The sequence below is a fragment of the Amblyomma mixtum genome, chromosome 8 (assembly GCF_055824585.1).
Source record: "Amblyomma mixtum isolate Tamu chromosome 8, ASM5582458v1, whole genome shotgun sequence".
NCBI classification, from domain to species: Eukaryota; Metazoa; Arthropoda; class Arachnida; order Ixodida; family Ixodidae; genus Amblyomma; species Amblyomma mixtum.
The window spans coordinates 8406826-8426197 of record NC_143019.1 but is presented as its reverse complement, the minus strand read 5'-3'; the positions used below and the strand labels follow the sequence as shown (position 1 = coordinate 8426197).

The 19372-nt window shown below is 45.1% G+C and overlaps 1 protein-coding gene across 2 annotated transcripts in view; it reads left to right on the top strand.

Annotated features, from left to right (window-relative positions):
* The window catches only part of LOC149331265 (N-acetylated-alpha-linked acidic dipeptidase 2-like), a 43425-nt gene extending 24326 nt beyond the window's left edge, over nucleotides 1-19099 (top strand). For both annotated transcript variants that reach the window (XM_089556429.1, XM_089556430.1), the window contains exons 10-19: nucleotides 6061-6180; nucleotides 7291-7373; nucleotides 9106-9237; nucleotides 10248-10351; nucleotides 12067-12160; nucleotides 12612-12692; nucleotides 14384-14549; nucleotides 16433-16514; nucleotides 17421-17498; nucleotides 18604-19099. In XM_089556429.1, the coding sequence (XP_089412555.1) occupies nucleotides 6061-6180; nucleotides 7291-7373; nucleotides 9106-9237; nucleotides 10248-10351; nucleotides 12067-12160; nucleotides 12612-12692; nucleotides 14384-14549; nucleotides 16433-16514; nucleotides 17421-17498; nucleotides 18604-18796 (1133 nt within the window). In that variant the 3' untranslated portion in view covers nucleotides 18797-19099. The remainder of the gene's footprint in view (nucleotides 1-6060; nucleotides 6181-7290; nucleotides 7374-9105; nucleotides 9238-10247; nucleotides 10352-12066; nucleotides 12161-12611; nucleotides 12693-14383; nucleotides 14550-16432; nucleotides 16515-17420; nucleotides 17499-18603) is intronic.
* Nucleotides 19100-19372: the final 273 nt, after the last annotated feature.

Genomic DNA, 19372 nt, shown 5'->3' with positions numbered 1-19372 from the left:
AAAGTACATTGTGAAAATACTGTATTTTTGTCCCCAACTGATGAATATGAAATACTCGACGTCATTTTGGGTTTAAAGAACCATTGCGCCTCTGGAGCTGACGATATTAAACCCGGTCCACTAAAAGCCGTGGCAGAAATAGTTAATAGTCCCCTTACACATATTCTGAACCTTATTCTTTCCACCGCAGTGTTCCCAGACGCAATGAAGTTAGCTCGTGTGGCTGTTATACACAAGGGCGGTTCCCCTAACGATATGAACAATTACAGACCAATATCTGTGCTCCCTATCTTTGCGAAGGTAGCGGAAAATATTATACATAAAAGACTAGTAAGCTTTCTGAGTGTAAATAACATAATATCAAGTGAACAATTCGGCTTTAGAAAAAATAAGTCATCCGAAATGGCCCTTCTTGAAGTGAAAGAACATATACTCGAAAACATTGAAAGGAAAATATTTACCCTCGGAATATTTCTGGATTTTAGAAAGGCTTTCGACTGTGTCCAACACGACGTGCTTTTAAAGAAGTTGCCATTGTATGGCTTTCGTGGCAACGCATGGTCTTTAATAAAAAGCTACTTAACATCTAGATCCCAGTTCACATGTATAAATGGCGCAAAATCCGACAGCAGACTTCTAAAACAGGGCGTACCTCAAGGGTCATTACTTGGTCCGACATTATTTTTACTATATATAAACGACATTGTAAACATAATAAATAACACTAAGTTAATTTTATATGCAGATGACACGAATGTGTTTTTCTCGGGCGCTGACGTTGTGGACGTGTTTCATCAGGCCAACGAATGGTTAACTGGACTGAACTTATGGCTTCATTCGAACAGACTCCAATTAAACACAAGTAAAACTAAATACATACTGTTTAGACCGAGGGGAACCCATCCACCCACGAACTTGCACTTAAAATTTCATAACATTACTATCGAACAATCGACTACAGTTAGATTTTTGGGGGTAATATTCCAAGAGAACCTTTCATGGACGCCTCACGTTGACGCACTGCGTAGGGACCTTGGGCGAGCCGTGGGAATTTTGAACAAGATAAGATACCATGTTCCGTCTGCTGTAAAAAAGCAAATCTACTATGCGCTTTTACATTCACGCTTCTGTTACTGCTTCCTAGTATGGGCTACAACGACTAAGACAAATTTGGATCGTCTTTTCTCTTTGCAAAAGCGAGGAGTGAGAGCAATAGGCAATTTGGATCTTTCGGAGGACACTGCACCTCATTTTAAAGGTAATAAAATAATGCCCATTCACAAACTCCATAAACACAAACTGGCCCTGGAAATTTCGCGTCTTCACCAAACAGATATAACATTTCAAACTAAATATCATGCGCAACCTGGTCCTTATTATCTACGACAAAACTTAATACCAAGGCCCCGTTCGCGTACAACATACGGTGATCAAAAACTAAGTTATTTGATTCCAGATTTCCTCAATGCGCACCCTGAATTAGCTGAGATACTGTTTACTGCCACCAAGGTGCAACGACTGAGGAGAACACTTAGAGATTTTTTCTTAAATGAAAACTAAAGACCATGCTGTGTTGATAACTTCGTTCGCCTTCACTCCGGATCTTTACCTTCACTGTGATGATTGAAGACGTGCGCACATACATCACTGTTTTTCATAACACCGTACCACTGACCCAACTTATTGTTTTTATGTACCTGTATTTTTTTTTGTGTTTTTTTCATGCACCTTCATATCATGCAGTATTGTTGTTCCTTTTGCTTTGTATTTATTGTGCTTATGCTATGCTGTTTCCGCCGCAGCCAAGGGGGGCGCGGCCCCGTCAGGCATGTCTATTGCCTTTTGTCGCGTCCCCTAAGGCATTTCTGTAACGGAATGTCTTTAATAAAGAAAGAAAGAAAGAAAGAAAGTTGTTCGGTTAAAATGTTAAGAAAAGCAGTCGAGATATTGCACTGATCTCGCTTTACGCGTCACCATTTCCCTTTCCGTGTCAGCCGCATGGGGGCCTTTCTTAACGCAGCGTCGGATGCGCGCCGAAAGATGTTGACCGTACTGTGCTGACTGTACGAAGCCCGGCTCGTGTCCGAACTGAGTGACGGCGTTGTCAGCGTGATTACATCGCCTTCGATCTTGCGCCGCCGTTACAACTAGGGCCGCAGCTAATCCAGCTATGCTCTGTTGAACTGCTAGGCAACACAGTGTGACAATGCACGTTACTGTGAGCGCTAATGATGGCCGTTCAACTCTGACAGCGACAGCGCTAACAAAGACAACATTAATGCGCAACAACCGGGACAATGCAGTGCGAGAATGCCGCCTTGATAGTGAATGCACAACATGGCTATGCGACTCTGAGCCTGACAGTCCAGCTGATCCAGCTTTTCTGTGCTTTCTTATTAATGCGAAAGCATTACTTGGCTGTATCGACGATTTAGCGTCCGCAAAACGTGTCAGCAGCGATTTCTCCGTTCGTGTCAGAGTTAAGCGAAACATAATGATTGTGTGTGATACAGGATGATGTGAGAATAATGCACGTGAAAAGTTGTTCGATGCGGAATAATTAGGTAATAGACGATATGCGAAATTGCTTGGCGGTCTGGCAACACCGCGCCCACAACTTCCGGTTTCCATCTTGGCTCGGTCGAGCTCGTCGAGCTGGTGCATCGTTTGCTATGCGTACTTTCTTCTTGCGAGTGGAATTTCAACAGGCAAATTTCAGCTGCTGCGTTGTTTTCACAGCTGATCTTTGACCAAATGTAGGTGCTTTCAGTAAGCGCCAGCTTACTCCTACCGCGTCCTCAGCTTCGCTTGAAGTCTGGCGCTGATGATCGCAATAATCGGCACTCGAAAGTGGGTTGGAAAGTCGAACCGTGACCGTGTGCTGTCGTCGTTTTAATGCTCGCATTAAAGCACCAGTTCAAGCATCACGCATTATCATGGCTATTTTATTCCCAGGTGGACGCGAATTCATCTGGTAGGGTAGCGAGCGGTTATTTTGCGGTGAGTGCGCACGTGTGTTGACAAACTTCTGTGACAGTGCGAACTTTCGTTCGCGCCGGCGCCAGGAGCTTCGTGCATTGCAGTATAATCACACAAGACCCTCGACCAGCTGCGTAATTCGATTTTTTTACGGTAATGTGCAATGCGCATCCGCGGTTTTCAACGTCACCGTTTCAGAGCCCGGCGCCGGTTGATTTTCGCCACAATTCGTTGAAACCACGTCCTGCTTAAGACGCAGTCAGTCGACATTAACAAGAGGAAAGTAGGCATGCACATATAATTCGAAATATTGTAAGCAAAGACGCAGCTTTTTTTTTTCAGCTAAGCACTGAGCCACCGCGGCGGCTTGATTAGAGAAAGATGCTACAGCTGTAGGTGCATGCACGGACTCGACACGCTGGTCAAGCTGTGTGTGCAGGGGCAAAATTAGCATGTTCGGTTGCTTCCGAAACTTAATTAGCTTACTCCCAAACTTGGACAAATGTCTTTGTTGCGAAGCAAGCTGTTGGAGCTTGCCACAACGATAATAAAATCTGATGGCCTGAAGCGTTTTCAGAACACTGTTGCACGTAGTATTTTCTAGCTTAGAAATGCGCCCCTCCTTCATAATAAAGTAGCTATATTATTCGCTTCTTTTTTTTTAGATTTTCGTCGCCGCAGATATCGAAGGTATAGGAATCCTCAATAAATAAAGCATTCGCACCTTAGTTTTTATACGTAGGGTACGTGTATTGCTTCACAAAGACTCCTTAACGCGCATAACATATGCGTATGGTCCAGATAGTTTGCTCGCCCTTCTAAAACTAATTGAACACGGGAAAAACTTGACTGAACACGTAGCAAACTAAGCAGTAATCGGCATATGGTTCTTCGAGTGAACTTATTTCGCCGCGGCACGAGCTATTGGCCCGCTCAAAAAAATTACCTTCTCTATTACGTTGTTCATGTATGCGTCTATATATATTCACGCCCGACCGGAGAGTTGATAAATGCACGAAATCGGCTTCTAATTTTGATAAGAGACAACAAAGGCTGTGGTCCTTATCTTAATTTAAGTGCAAATCACCTCGGGAGATTTGTCAAAAATCAGCGCAGAAAGCGAAAGCTGCGCACTGACCCGCGTACTGACACATGATACCTCGCATGGCGTTTTGTATTACTAAAACGTTGGGACGGAGTAAAAAAACAGAAAAGCGAAAAGCTGGAACGCACGTAGTTCTGGCACGCATCGTAGTGTCTTTTCACAGTGGAGAGGGTAGCGCAACACTGCATCGGCATTTTACTTTTCAAACGAAGCGCAGCCGTTTTAACCCAACGCTGGGCAGCGGTTTCGTTTTCTGTACCGTACCAACATGGAGGACTTAGTTCTCGGAGCGCCGAGAGATGGCGCTGCGCATTTCGCATATCGTCTATTAGAGCCAAAAATGTCACTTAGATGTCAAAATAACACCAAACGTGCATATAGTGCGAGGACGTGAAAATAGCGCTAGGCGCCGCCAAAATTGGGAGCATAAAGAGAGGCAGACAGTCAAAAGAGAGAAGAAGAGAGGCAAACAGTCTAAAGTGAAGTAAGAAAGAGGCGACGAGTGTGAAGGTGTCACCAATGGAGGAGGAGGATATAGAAGAGGAAAGGCAGGGAGGTTAACCGAAATAATAATCGGTTTGCTACCCTACACAGGGGGAAGGGGGTGAGGGGATAAAAAAAGAAAGAGAAAGGAGAGTAACGGAAAATTGAAGTCACTATAAAACGTCACTGTTCGTTAAAGTCACAGCCTATCGTGCAGGCCAGAAGTTCTCAAGAAGCGGAGCAGTGCCTTGCAGGCCTTCTCCGCCGACGACCGCCGCGGCCAGTGGCCGAGAATCTTCATTTCAGTTAAAGGACGTGTATCTAGGCGCTCCAGCGCGCGGCTGAGAGACTGCCTTTCGGTGGTGTAGGCAGGGCAGTCACAAAGAATGTGGGTTATGGTCTCGTCATGCCCGCAGATGGAACATGCCGGACTATCAGCCATACCGATTAAGAATGAGTAGTGGTTGGTGAACGCTACGCCAAGCCAGAGGCGACACAGCAACGTTTCTTCTCGTCGTGGTAGGCCTGATGGTAGCCGGAGCTTCAGATCAGGGTCCAAGGATTGTAAACGGGAATTGCAAAATTGGCCCGAATTCCACGCGGCAAGCGTGAGGTCCCGCGCAAGTGCGCGAAGCCTGCTCGCTGCATCCGATCTTGAAATGGGGATCGACACAAAATCGCCGTCGTCGTGAGCAGTTCGCGCGACCTCATCCGCGCGGTGATTACCTGCTATGCCGCTGTGCCCCGGTAGCCATTGGTAGATAATGTCATGTCCTTTGTTGATGGCAGAATGATGTAGCTGTCGAATTTCTGCGACCAGTTGTTCATGGGCTCCACGGCGAAGAGCAGCTTGTAAGCCTTGGAGGGCAGCTTTCGAATCGGTGAAAATAGACCACCGCTGAGGGCGCTGCTGACTGATGTATTCAATGGCGACACGAAGAGCGGTGAGTTCTGCACCCGTCGAAGAAGTGCGGTGACCTGTCCTAACTCTAATTTCTGTAGTGCTTGCGGGTATTACGACGGAGCCAGAAGAAGAGATAGGGTGAGCCGTCGGTGTAAACGTGCACCCGGTTTGCATGGTGCTCATGTAAATATTCAAGGGTGACTTGTTGTAGTTCTGTCGGTGATAAGTCTATCTTCTTCCTTATGCCAGGTATCAAAAGAAGCACACGGGGATTGTGCAGGCTCCAAAGTGGCGAGGACGGTTGACGGGTTGACGCAGTGATGTCTAACGTTTTTGCACACTAAATGACCGTCAAGACAGGAAAAATTTATTAGCCCGCTTTAACCAAAATCAACCTGGTAACTTTTAAATCGCGCTAGAGTGTAATTAGCTTCAAAAAGCTAGTCGCAACACCAGATCAGCTACGTTCGTGAAAAGTTTAATATGTCTTTGCTTTTTGGCAGCCCATAACGGCGATTAAGGAAGCCGCTATGCACAAGGTTAGAATGCTACGAACGTTTCTTTTCCTTTTATTACTACTTTAATCTAGAGAAACTGGTTCTGGTGGGAAACCATCGCGACGCCTGGACTCCGGGAGCATTCGACCCTGTCAGTGGTACGGTGGCATTGATGGCCATGGCCGAAGTCTACGGGAAGCTGGCGAAGGAAGGCAAGTATAATCGCTGGAGCGCACTTTTTTTTTTCGCCACTTTCTGTCGCCTTCTATTAACGGATTTCTCTCAATAAGACCTCTGCTTAAAGCAAAGTACCATGTCGGGGGTGGTTACACGCCGACTAAATTGTTTGCTTGTTTGTTTATTTGTTTCTTTGTTTGTTTGTTTGTTTGTTTGTTTGTTTGTTTGTTTGTTTGTTTGTTTGCTTGTTTGTTTGTTTGTTTGTTTGTTTGTTTGTTTGTTTGTTTGTTTGTTTGTTTGTTTGTTTGTTTGTTTGTTTGTTTGTTTGTTTGTTTGTTTGTTTGTTTGTTTGTCGATCCCTTCACTTCTTTGTGCGCCACAGAACTGTATGACATGCAGTGCTGGAACTCAGTGCACGTTCGCATAAGCTAAAAGACCTACAGTGATCAATAAAATGGCTCAAAAGAATTACATAGAGAACTGTCTCAGCAATCAGCATTACAACTAATCTGAGTGTCGAGCATTCGGTTTGGAGGTTCAAGTGGGCAGAGATGCTTTCAGTTTTTCCACGTCAACCTGGACATGAATATTTAAAACCTTTTATTGATTCCTTCAGTAAATTAAGCGATGTGTGTTATTTTAATTATCAGACTGACCAGTTGGTGGATCAACGTACAACTAATTATGCAAGCGCGAAAACATACGTGGACTTTACCGAGAAATTCTGGACAGCGTATTTTTCAACGGGAAGTTTTAATGAGCGCAAATTTTCACATCTCGTAGGATTCTACTGTAAAAATCAATACATTTGCAGATCTCCCCCCACCCCCCTCCCCAGGCCCGCATTTTTTTTTTTTGCTATTTGCGTTTTGCTATCGTCAAAACCCTTCCCCATTCGTTTTCTATGTCAGTCTTTACTTCAATATTTCCTTAACAGTAGCTTACAATGCTCCACAGTTGTTTTACAATTAAAACTGACGACCAAGAACCATGGACTTCACAGACAAGAAGGAACAGGACAAAACCTTGTCCTGCTTTTTCTTGTCTCTATCCTTGATTTTTGGGTTGTTGCACAACGCATTCTCGCTAAGTCGTTTTCATAAGTGAGAACGCGATTTATTCTGCAAATTCTGCCCTCCGCCTAGGCTGGAGACCGCGTCGCACGCTAGTGTTCTGCAGCTGGGGCTCCGAGGAGTTTGGTCTCATCGGTTCGCAGGAGTGGGTTGAGGTAAGGGTTCGTTTTCCTCCTCCTGATACTGTTCTCTCAGATAAGCGGTACCAGGTACACAGGGAACTAAAGTCGTCTATCCTTGACACTGTCACGCAGGATCCGACCAACCAGTGCACGCTTTATCCCTATCACGGCGCGAAACGACAAACTCTGCTAGGCACGTCTGCTAGGTTTAACCACGTTAAAACTCTTCCAGATTTGTTCGCTGTTTGCCGTTTTGTAGTGCTTGCAAGCTGGACGGCTGGCACTTCCGGAATAGTATTAAATTAGTTTGCCAGCTGTGCTACCGGAGACAAGTCTCCGGGAGGGCATCTAGGTCCGCAGTCTCCTTGTTTGCTCGAATCAGCTCATTTCACTGCAAAAAATTGCTTGATGCGAGCGCAAATTTCACCTACACAAGCGGCTTTGGTTCCCTCCCACGCGGTATGGAGATTTGAGTCCCCATTAATGAGTGAACGCTACGCTTCAAGTCAGGATTCAGTTAGTTCTCAGGGAGAAGGACAATAGCGTCTTTAACCTCCCACATTTCGGAATATAAGTTTACGTGACCTAATATTAGGCACATCAAGTTTGTGTTGGTCGTGCGGTCATTTGCTTCTCCGTAAAAGTGCAAATTCGCTGCAGCACTCAGCAAGGTACAGGTGCGGACAAAAGTAAACGGAGCCCGCAACTGTCTTCGAGTATTCTTCACGCGTCACCTAATTGAGATTTCCAGCAGTGGTACGCGCATGCTGGTAGCGGACGTTGGTGGGCTTTCTTATAGACAAACAACACTTCTCCATTTCCAATGGAGAAGGCGGGATTGCACTTGGAACGGAATAGCGTGCTCCGTTTACTTATGTCCGCGCCTGTACATTTCGAGCCCTGCCATATGCCGTCGGGATGTAGTCCTCTTATTAAGGCGAAATCGTCGTCAAATATCGTTCAAAAATACAAATGTGCCTTGATATAAAACCTCCACCGCGGTAGATTGTCGCCATTTCGAGTCATGTCAATAAATGTAGCGATAATATTTTGATCGAAATAAACCCTCCCGCTGGGTCATTTCAATTTTAGGGTCTGCTTCCGCTTAGCGCGGTAATATTTTCCAGCTCCTCTTCTCAGGTGACTGCAGCGCCCATAGTGGAGGTCCATCGCTCCTTTTTATTTGTTTGCAATTCCTATTGTGTCAAGACTTATTTCAAACTCTCACATCCCATTTTGCGTAAACTGCGCAGGTCTGTGCTGCAATCTTCTTGCAGTAAGCTACATTTTCCTTTCTCTATAAAGGCCGAATAGAATAACGCTTGCGGTATCAAAGGTTACACGAGAATAATCCTTAACAAGGTGATGGTTCGGGCTAGTGGGTATGCGTTATTTTCCATAGCGCAGCAAGAACTCAGGTCAGACTAATCTGACACGTATCGTTTTTTCTTCATGTATAAATTCTGTGTGCACCAAATAAAGCCTTAGTGGAAGTTAGCGCTTGTGTTTGTCCCCTGAGTTCTTGCGGCGCTATGGAACAAAGAGAATAATCGACTAGGAAGGCGACGCTAGCGTTCCTACCCTAGCAGCACAGGTTATCGGCCCAATATTGGAACTGGATGGTCTCACTCTGGTCCTTTGTAGGCCCAGCATTTGCGAATACATTTCCAGTAGTGGGCCGATTAGCTGTGGTGCTTGGGTAGTAATTTCGCATGCGTCCGCGTATCCTGCTTCATCAGGCTCAAAGGATGCGCATCCTGTGCAGCAACACCGTGTGCAGCTGACCCACCAGGCTGTTGCCTACGTCAACGTGGATATTGCTGTGCAAGGAAACGGAACGCTGGAAGTATCATCTAGCCCCTTGCTCGCTCACTTGGTCTGGGAGTCGTCAAAGAAGGTTAGTAGATGGCATCATTACACAGAGAAAAATAGACAAGAGAGCCGACACTGCTGATTCAAGAGCATGCTGCCGATGCTTTAACTGGATGCAGAAACCGATGGATGGCGTCTCGACTTAATCAGAGGCGCTTGTAGAGCGCTGTCGCCGCCATGGCCGCAGACGGCACGCAGATCGAATCATCTGCTTACTCGTCTCATCAAAGAGAGTTGTGAAAGCGGAAAGCTTGCACAAAGGCGAGCCAAGTAGACCGGAGGGTGAAAGCTCAAGAAACGTGGTGACGGCGGGACATTTGTCGGCGTGTGTCGCATGTATTCGAGTCGGCGCTCTTGTCTAGCTTGCTGCGCGTATTATAATTACTGGAGATAATTGAGTTTTTCCGGCTTGTTTGCTTATCACGGCAGGTGTGCTTTTAATGGCCGTATCGGTGTTTTAATTTCTTTTATTTTGCTAAGCTTGGTGGGCGGATTTCTCACAAATGTCTGTCCACCAATTTTATACTCAAGGGAAGAGAAGACGGCGGGGGCAGGGGGGGGGGGGGGGGGGGGGTATATGTTTAAGCGATCACAGCAATTCAGGGGTCAAGTTCTCTAGGTGGTCCTGATATTAGGTGCATTCATGGGGTACAGAGTAACTACGTCGAAGCACAACACACATGGCGCCATTAAAGCCATAACTGCTGCATATTTTGTTTAGTGCAAAGGATACACTGCACTTTGTTCTTTTTTTTTTGGGGGGGGGGGGGGATGCGGGGGCGGTGGGACAAGGCACAAGGCGCAAGGGAATAAAAGGAATGGAAGACCCCAAGTATAAATGCCACAGTGTGTGTTTCATAACATTCCGCGAGCAGTTTGGTCTTATTCTAGCCTGGACGAAATTTCCGAAATGTCCGTCAGAATCGTGCAGAAGTGTGAAGTAGATAATGAAACGATTACTCTCCTCTGTTGTAAAATTGCACCATTCTTAATCGTGTCATGCATTCTGTCTTGATGATATCGCTACCTTGATAGGTTTCAAATCCTGACAAGAGTGAAATCGCCGATGGAAGGGCTTCTGTGTTCGACACCTGGCTTTTGAACTCGCCCTCGTTCAATAATCCCGACAGCGAGCCCAGGTGCGTAGCTACGCTTTTTTTTCGTACAATTAATGGATGTCAATCAGTGCGCTTGAATAAATACAGCGATAACCTTCCGTCTCAACCCTTGCTCCCCTCCCGATTTTGCCACGCTGTCAATAGGGGATATTCAAAATTCCGCAAGTGCGCTTTCCCGCATAACAATGTTGCCCCCAACAAGATGGCGGATCATGCGTTTCCAGCTGAAACAAAGCAAGAAAGACTGGTTTTTTGTTTGACTCTTCCAAAATACGTTTCTTACATCCTATCCACACCTTTAGCGCCTGTCCTGAAGCCCGTGTAGTTCCTTTATAGCGAAGTCAGCCATCTTGTTAGGGGCAACATTGTTATGCGGGAAAGCGCACCTGCGAAATTTCGAATATCCCCTATTTGCGTTTAATTATTTATACTTTTAGTGCAGTTTTAAAGAGAGAGCGAAGGCAAATTTAAGTTATCTTGTATCAATAACTCACCGCGTTCTATTGACAAAGAGGCTATTTTCACTGTAAACGGAGCTTTTATAAGCTAGAAAAGGTCGATACCTGAGATAAAGGTATTCCCAACAAAACTGTGGATACGTAAAGACCGATTGTATCGGGAAGATTTCTGAGTCTGCGACACCGCCATTCACTTCCAAACGCTGGTCACGGACTCCATTTTTGTTCTTGACATCACGAGTTTCAGTACAGCGGCTCCAGTTAAATGCAGTTTTTCCATTAACAATTCGTCTTTGCTGCCGAACGCAGGCCAACTATAGCCAAAAAGAACCGTGAAATTTATTTCGTTAAAAGCGAGATTGGATTCAGTAGTCCTAAGTAACCCTTTAAGACGGTGAAGCTGCAAGCAACGCTGCTATTCAGAGACGTGATACAGTTACTGTTTTAACGGGAACGCGTTAAGGCTTCCGTTCAGCGGAGAATCGGGCTTTGTCCCGGCGGCGTGGTATGCCATGCGTGTATGTCCAGAATGAAAGTAATTGTAAAGAGCACTTGTATTCTGAATTTAAAGGTAATCGCATATCTCGAACAACTTAACTTTACAACGTAATTGATTCTGCGTAAGGAAAAATCAAATCCACGACCCTAGGCCATGTAGGCACGTTGACGTGGTTGAAATTCAAGGAAGGGTGATCCGCGCGTGGTTTTACCTTAATTTGAAGCTTTGTGATGTAATAGCTTATGGAGTGAACTGTATGTGTGCTGATTAGGGAGGTAATAATTCGAGTTAAGTGTGTGAACTGCAATGTGAAAGAGTTCGGAGAATGCGGAAACTTGGTTGTGATAATAGGGATAAATATGTGAATGCGAATAAAGAACAATGATTGTGTGTGAAGAGAAACCACTGAAGGGAGCCATTAACGCTGTACGCGTCATATCCTTAAAGGCGGAGCTTATGTGTTCCCCCCAATATTCTGTTCCTACAAAAAAAAGCGGGCTTTCAACGACGTCTCGCTTATTGTAAGCCATTAAGCTGCGACTATTCAGTTCTTTTGAAATTGCCGCGTATCTAAGTTTTCGTTCAGTAATTACATAATCGCCCGGCAGTGGCCTTTTCGGAAGACTAAATTACTGTCCGTTAAGCCCCTGCCGCAAATATTTTATCATACGCCTTGCAGTACGTATGTAGTTCACGTGCAAACAGAAATTACATAACATTACCGCAAGTGAGGTTCTACCGTTTCGGCAGAAACTGAGGAAAACAAATTTTGATTGCAGGTTCTTGGATCTAGCATCAGACAGTGATTATGCGTCCTTCTTCCACGACCTCGGCGTGGCTTCTGTGGACATCCGTTACGCCTGCCGAAATCGGGTAAATAGTAAAGAATTACATTATCTGGCTAAAAAAAATGAAATTGGCAATTGGTTAATCAGTGGTGAATACAAGGGGATGTACTGCGCACAAAAAGACAAGGACAAGAAGATAACACAACAAGCTCTTGTTGTGTTATCTTCTTGTCCTTTTTTTTTTTGTGCGCAGTACCCCACCTTGTATTCACCATGATTGACCGACTAGCCCAACAACGTACGCTCTTAAACTAAGGTTAATCAGTTTCCACGAACGAATTGTAGACGTTTTTTTTTCTTCTCACACATATATAATTAATATATATATATATATATATATATATATATATATATATATATATATATATATATATATATATATATATATATATATATATATATATATATATATATATATATATATATATAACACACATGTAATCATTATATGTGCTCCTGTGTTTTATCTGCTCCAGAGTTTCGACTCTTGCCTGCCCCTTTACCACACCATCTACGAGACGGAAATGGCTTACAAGATGGTTGACAAGGAATTCTCGGTAGGCATGAATTTATAAATTTTTATATCATGCAGAGGTATGAAACGATCTATGAAGGCCACGTTTACGGGGTGGATTCGCCAAGGCGCGAAATATGGCCATTTTCGCGCTGTAATTACAACGTCGATCGTGACGTAATTTACGACATCAAGGGCGTGGTGCGACAAGCGCAGGGTTCTATGACAACAAATAGTTTATTTCCAGGTCTTATTTATTCTGGGCCAATATTCGGGATCTCTTATTCGTTAGCTTTGTGACGTGCTAGGAACGATCTGCGGGAAGAGGCCGAACTTTCAGAAAAAAAATTCCGATTATAAGTTTCCGCTTATAAAGTTATGGTGAACGAAACTTGGTATGTATTCAACACAAGATGGAAATTGGGACTGTAATACAAGAGATTGAATGAAATACAGTTAAGCAAAGGCTCAATTGCCGAGCATGGCAGCAGGTAACCTTTACTGGTAAACAACGCGTGAACGTGCGCAGTAGCGCCGACATCATTGATTAAACTCTGCTAAAGCACGTGAAGTGCTAATGCACGTGCATTAGCACTTCATCGATTAAACTCTGCCGCCAGGAGCTGGGTTTCTTAGACGGCCACGTGTAGTTCTAGATTCTGTTTTTTGTCCGTTCTTGTAGCTTTTTCTTTTCTGCCGATGGTGTTTCGAAATGTGAATTCAAACCATGAATATGTGTTTTTTCTGCTTCCGGTTCGTGGTTGATATGTCTTGCCTTATAAGAGAGGGTGTTTCCTCAATAAACTCAGTTGGTAGTAGGCGCTCTTTGTGTCATCCCCTATTTTTCCTGTGTGTGTGTGTCTTTTGCGCCATTCTGAACTTCAAGCTCGACGGTTTTTAATGGACAAAGGCGCGTCTAGTGAATACGGTGTCTTCGTTCATTCCCATCTTCCTCCCTTCCCGTTACGGCGAGGTTCAGCTGTCCACCGAGATATGCGAGACAGATACATTTCCTTTCCTCAAAAACCAATTTACGGACGAGCAAGGCGTAGAGCCGAACGGGCGATGGCGCTCTGTGGACTCCCTGGCAGCGTTGAAAGACGCTGTCGCGTTTCACTCTTACAGGCGAAGCTTAACATCTTTACAACACATCAGTGACACAAGCAGCAACACCCGCTTAAGGCTTTCGCCTCACCGCACTTTAGATCACAAAGTGTCCCCTGAATTTTTTATGTATCTTTGAATAGCATTGCTCTTGCTTATCTCTGCCTCATTTCACTGGTCAACATCCTGTCACAGTAGAAAAGGTGCGGTATGGCTGTCTTCGAAAACAAAGTTCACTTCTGTGTCCAGCGTTCGACAGCACTGCGTTTCTCTAATTTTAAAGTGCGTTTTGTTTTATTTAGAAGTTTATGTCATACGGGATGAAGTATTTATTAAACCATCCTATTTCCTCTTCCGTTTTACCACTTCAAATTTTGCTCAATATTTTTCTTGCCATAATAAACGCACCCCGCATTTTTCAGAGACTTTTTTAGGAAAAATTACGCTCATTACTGGAGTAAATACGACAGATCATCTTCTTTGGTAATACCTCGTAATACTATGTCCATTCTAGGCACATCGCATCGCTGTTAGTTTTCATTTTTTTTTTTTCATGTAGCGCCTGCACGAGCTCAACGCTGATTAAGCTCAGCTTATAATTCTTTCATTCACGCTCTTGTTGGCGAGCAGTTCCTTCGGGCCGTGACGCAGCTGTTGGCCCTGGCAGCACACGGACTGGCGGTGTCGGCACAGCTGCCCCTCACTCTGCGGCCTTACGCAGCTGCGCTCAATGAGAGCCTCGCCGAACTGCGGGTGCTGTACGCCACCCACATCGAGGACCAGGGTCTCGACGTCGGTACGTTGGTAGCTGTTATTAGACAGCTACACTTGATTACTGCTCAGCGCGGGCGTATTGTGCGGAATATTTGTTTTTATTTGACAACGAGCAAATATTGGAGGCGGATAATTGAATAGCTCACACCAAATTTTTTTAGTTAGTTTTGGAAGAAAATTGGTTTCACGCCTTATTTTTTTGTGTGTGCCGACAGTGTTACCAGCATTGGTTAATGATCTTGCGTAACTGTCAGAAACCTGCTTCTGTCGCGAGAGCAGGAAGCTTTATCGTTGCGACAAATACTTTTAGCACCGTGATATCAGGCGGTGGCAAGAGAGCGACAGTCGTATTTTGAGGGAGTATTCGTCTTCGATTGGACTGCCTCTGTTTCATGGTTTTGTATACCACTATTTAGTTGGTGCGTGGCGCTATGTTTGCACTTATTTCATTCCCCTATAGCGAACAGCGTGTGTTGAGCTTCCTTTACGTAGCTCCTGGCTAAGCAGTGTCTGTATTAGAGGTGCCACATAGAAGGTCGCACTTGGTGCAGTTTTCTTCGGAAGTAAGCAAGCCACGCTGCACTTCGCCGAAGTTTTCGGGACTTGCGACAAAATGGTTGTAGCCTACTTTGCGAATTTGCTCATTTTGTGGATTTTCGGGTTTTAACATCCCGAAGCGACTGAGACTATGAGGGACGCCCTAGTGGAGGGCTCTGGATTAATTTACTCGACCTGGGGTTCGTTCTTGCACGGGCGTTCCTGTATTTCGCTTTTATTGAAATGCGGCCGCCATGACCGCAATTGAACCCGCGTCCTGGGGATCAGCAGCCGAAAGGCAAAGAGACTGAGCCATCGCGGCGGGTTTTGCCCTCCTACAGAAGGTTCGTTGTAAAAACCAAGCATACTGCCTATGGGGTGCGCTAACCGCAACCAGACACTCGAGGCGCGGAGTTCGCCTTTGTTTTCACATACCCTAGCAATTCGGGAATGCTACTGGAAGGAACAGATGCTCGGAACAATACCTTCACAGATATCGCGCATAAAATTTTGAATAAGAAAACGCAGCTCTAGAAAAAATGTGGCTAAAGAATTTCGTTTCACCGTCATCTAAGGTCGAAATTCAAAGTAACTATCGTCGGGCTTTATTAAGACAGGCTGCCGCTGCCATTGATGGATCCTTGGATGCCACTAACTGCTTACTGTGGTCATCATTGTGTATATGAGTTGCGAACATGAGGCTTTGGTGCTGTGTGTGGTCTCGCAGTGGCCTAGGTAATTTGAAAAAAAAAAAATGTCTGCACCTGTACGTTGCGCGTTCCGCAGCGACGCACGGACGCTTCACAGAGGAAACTAGAGTTCGGGTACATGTCTGAAATTATTCTTCCATTCATATGTTCACCCTTGGTACATTGCCTCAAGGGCATTTGATAACAATAGCGCACATGCATAGGAGACAGCCATTCTTCCATGCTTAAAATTATAATATATGAAAACATAAGAGTTACACAATGCATGTAGCCTAACACATAGACATGACAGTCATACTTTTTAAATTTGTCAAAGTAGCTATACAAAGAAGTTGCTTCCCAAAAGCACGGCTGCAGGGCATCATCCGTGTATGTGCGAGGACATTCATTTTACGCTACTCGATGTACCCGCCGCGGTGGCTCAGTGGTTCCGGCGCTCGGCTGAAGACCCGTAAGACGTGGGTTCGATACCGGCCGCAGCGGCCGAATTTCGATGGAGGCGAAATTCTAAAAGTCCGTGTGCTGTGCGACGTCAGTGCACGTGGTCGAAATTTCCGGAGCCCTTCACTACGGCGGCCCTCATAGCCTGAGTAGCTTTGGGAGGTTAAACCCTAATAAACCAAACTACTCGATGTCTTTACTTCGCGACTTTCTCTAGGCCCACTAGTTGCGGCTGTGGAGGGCTTCTCGAAAGCTGCTGATGCTGTGGAGCAGGAAAGGCACCATAGAAAAAATCACAGGTGAGGAGAGGTATTGAAATTTACAAAAAACGACGAGCGTATGTTTTATTTCTTGTCTTGAGGTGTTTTATCGTCTGCAGAGCTCTTCATCGGGCTTTATACGACGTCAGAGCAATATGAAAATAATTCATACAATAGAAGAAGAATAATTATATACGGTATGATTTAAATTGTTCACAGCGCAAAATGTGCAACTCCAGATGGATTACTAAACGGCTGGAATGTAACTCAATAAACACAAACTCTTTAGGGGATCAAATAGGGGTTAAAAATGCATATACGAGATTGATTTGACCTCTTGTTAGACAGTATAGATGTATTCCACTCTGTCTGTGGTCGTTGACAGAGAAGCACTCGATTATCGCTAAACATCAGGTGGTGCCATGCGATTTGACTGTGAATGTCAGGCCATGCCTCGTGATTTCTTGTTGTCGTTTTGTGGTTGTTGTTGTAATAATTTTCCTTGAAAGCCGCGCTCAGCATGGGCCATTCCTTGTTGGGGGTTAATTGCTGTGCAAGCCACTGTGTCTTTAATGCTACCTTTTATATACTCCCCCGTGGACAAAGAAACAAGGGCACGATGCCGCAGCAGCAACAACAGGAACAGCCTTTTTCGCTAATGAATTGCGAGGTTTTGGCTTGAACAAGAGTTAATCGCGTGGTGTACGGAAGATCGAGCGCCAGACATTGTTTCCATCAGACAAAACCTACCTGTACTTGTTCTCCAAGTCGACTTTTTCTGCTTCTCTTTTCCTCAACGGCAGTGCACGAAAGAAATTGAGCGAAACGCTGCGTTCTAGAGTACCTGAGGTCATGCGACGTGCATCATATGCCTTGGAGGGAGTTACGCACGTAGCAACTACTATGTGAACACATCTCATGATTCCAAACTTGTTTCTCACCTAGAAACTTCAACAACAAACTCATGCTCCTGGAAAGGGCTTTCATCGACAGTCCGGGCATCCTTGCAGGCAGCATGTACAGGTAAGGTGCCGTAGTGACTTAAAAACAGTTTGTGTGTCGATGGTAAAAATGATGTTCCTCAGTAGTTTTGCGGCGAGAGCCGTTAATGGGAGCCGATCCTGAGTCGTATTGTAACTGAAGCCCGTTGTAGTATCAGTGGTAACAGTAGTAGTAGTAGTAGTAGTAGTAGTAGTAGTAGTAGTAGTAGTAGTAGTAGTAGTAGCAGTAGTAGTAGTTGTTTTTCTTTCATTTGGCTTGGCTTGGCTTGGCTTGGCTTGTCTTAACGGTCAAGCAGTTCGGCGCCAACCCAAGGCGAGTTGAACCAAGAACCGAGCCTGAAGTGAGAGAAGAGAAAAGAAGAGAAAGAAGAAGAAAAAGAAAGAAGAAGAAGGGGAAAGAAAAAATGGAGGGGAAAGAAAAAATGGAGGGTGGGTATGTGCCATTTTCTTATGGTGAAGAAGAAGAAGAAGAAATGGAGGGACGCCGTCATGGAGAGATAAACGTACTTTACCGAAAGGCTTTAGTCGAATTTTTTACTAACTAGCCCATTTTTTTACGCCGCGGTCGCTAGGAGTACATGACGGCAGACCCAGTCTCAGCACTGCGTTTGGTACAAAAGGCTAGCTTGTCCGAAAATACGCTTTGTGTGTTCAAAACTCAGTCCACAAAGCTGGTCACAATATTGGTCATTCAATCTGTGCGTTATGCAGGTACTGAATGCGCATATTTTGCCTCGGTCTTTCTTTTTAAGGCAAGAGCCTTATATGGGCCAATAGGAGCGAAACCCGGCGTCGTTGTCGGCGTCCAGTAAAAGTGGCCCACAAAACCACCATTGACGTAATAAGTAAAGAAAAAATTTCTTGCTAAGGTACAGGAAATTGAACCAAGGACCTTCAAATTGCGCTGCGAGCACACAACCCATCGGCTACAAAATGCTGTTTTGTGACGAATAAAGGTGAACCTGGTATGTATGCGTTGCCTTACGACTGTATGCCAATGAGTAGGTGTGTTACTAGAAAGGAAGAAAAAGTATAAACTGAATAATTAAAGATTTCGCCTTCAAAGCACGTAAGTAGACCTAAGTGCCCTCCGTATTTTTTTTTTTTTTTTCAATTCCCTTTTGCAGGAACCATACGTGGGCGACCTACATGAGCAAGCACGTCGTGTTCGGCATCAGCTTCGACGATGTGAACGTTGGCTCGAGGTTCACCGCCCTGAAGCAAGCACTCGTAGGTGCCTCATCGCTCGCAGCGCCGCTCATAGCTTCTTTGACGCATCACATCAGGGCAGCCACGGACATTCTCATGGGCGCACTATGATGGCATCGTGCTCTTAATCCTGGTACTTAAGCAAGCCACACCTCGAGCGTGCGGACACTGAGTCACCTCAAGTGGAACGAAGCCTGGACGGATTGCCCCAAAGCACAAGATGTTCCGTCGCGAGATGTTAAGCTTCGAAGACAAACCATGCAGCGATTTTTTCATGTGTTGAGAGTTGCGATGCATCGTTCATAGCCATTAGTTGCTCCTCCGTTTCTGTTCATATAAGGTTCCCAGGAAGACCTAGCTCTATCAAGCCACAAAGCAGTCCTGGGAAGATAAAAGTGTCTGTTAATTTTTGGCTGAACGTGTTCTGTCTATGCCATTCAACATCACTTTGTCATTTGCACTGTACTATCGCGCTCAATATGAGTTGCAACGCGCGGTCATCGACCGGGGCTCGTTCCGTGGTGTGCCTCCTCCAAACAGTCGCTCGGAATTCTGGGAAAAACTGCTGTTCCAGGAAACAACAGCACCCCCGCTCAGGAAAAAGTTTCTCCCAGAATTCCGAGCGACTGTTTGGAGGAGGCACACCACGGAACGGGCCCCGGTCGATGACCGCGCGTTGCAACTCAT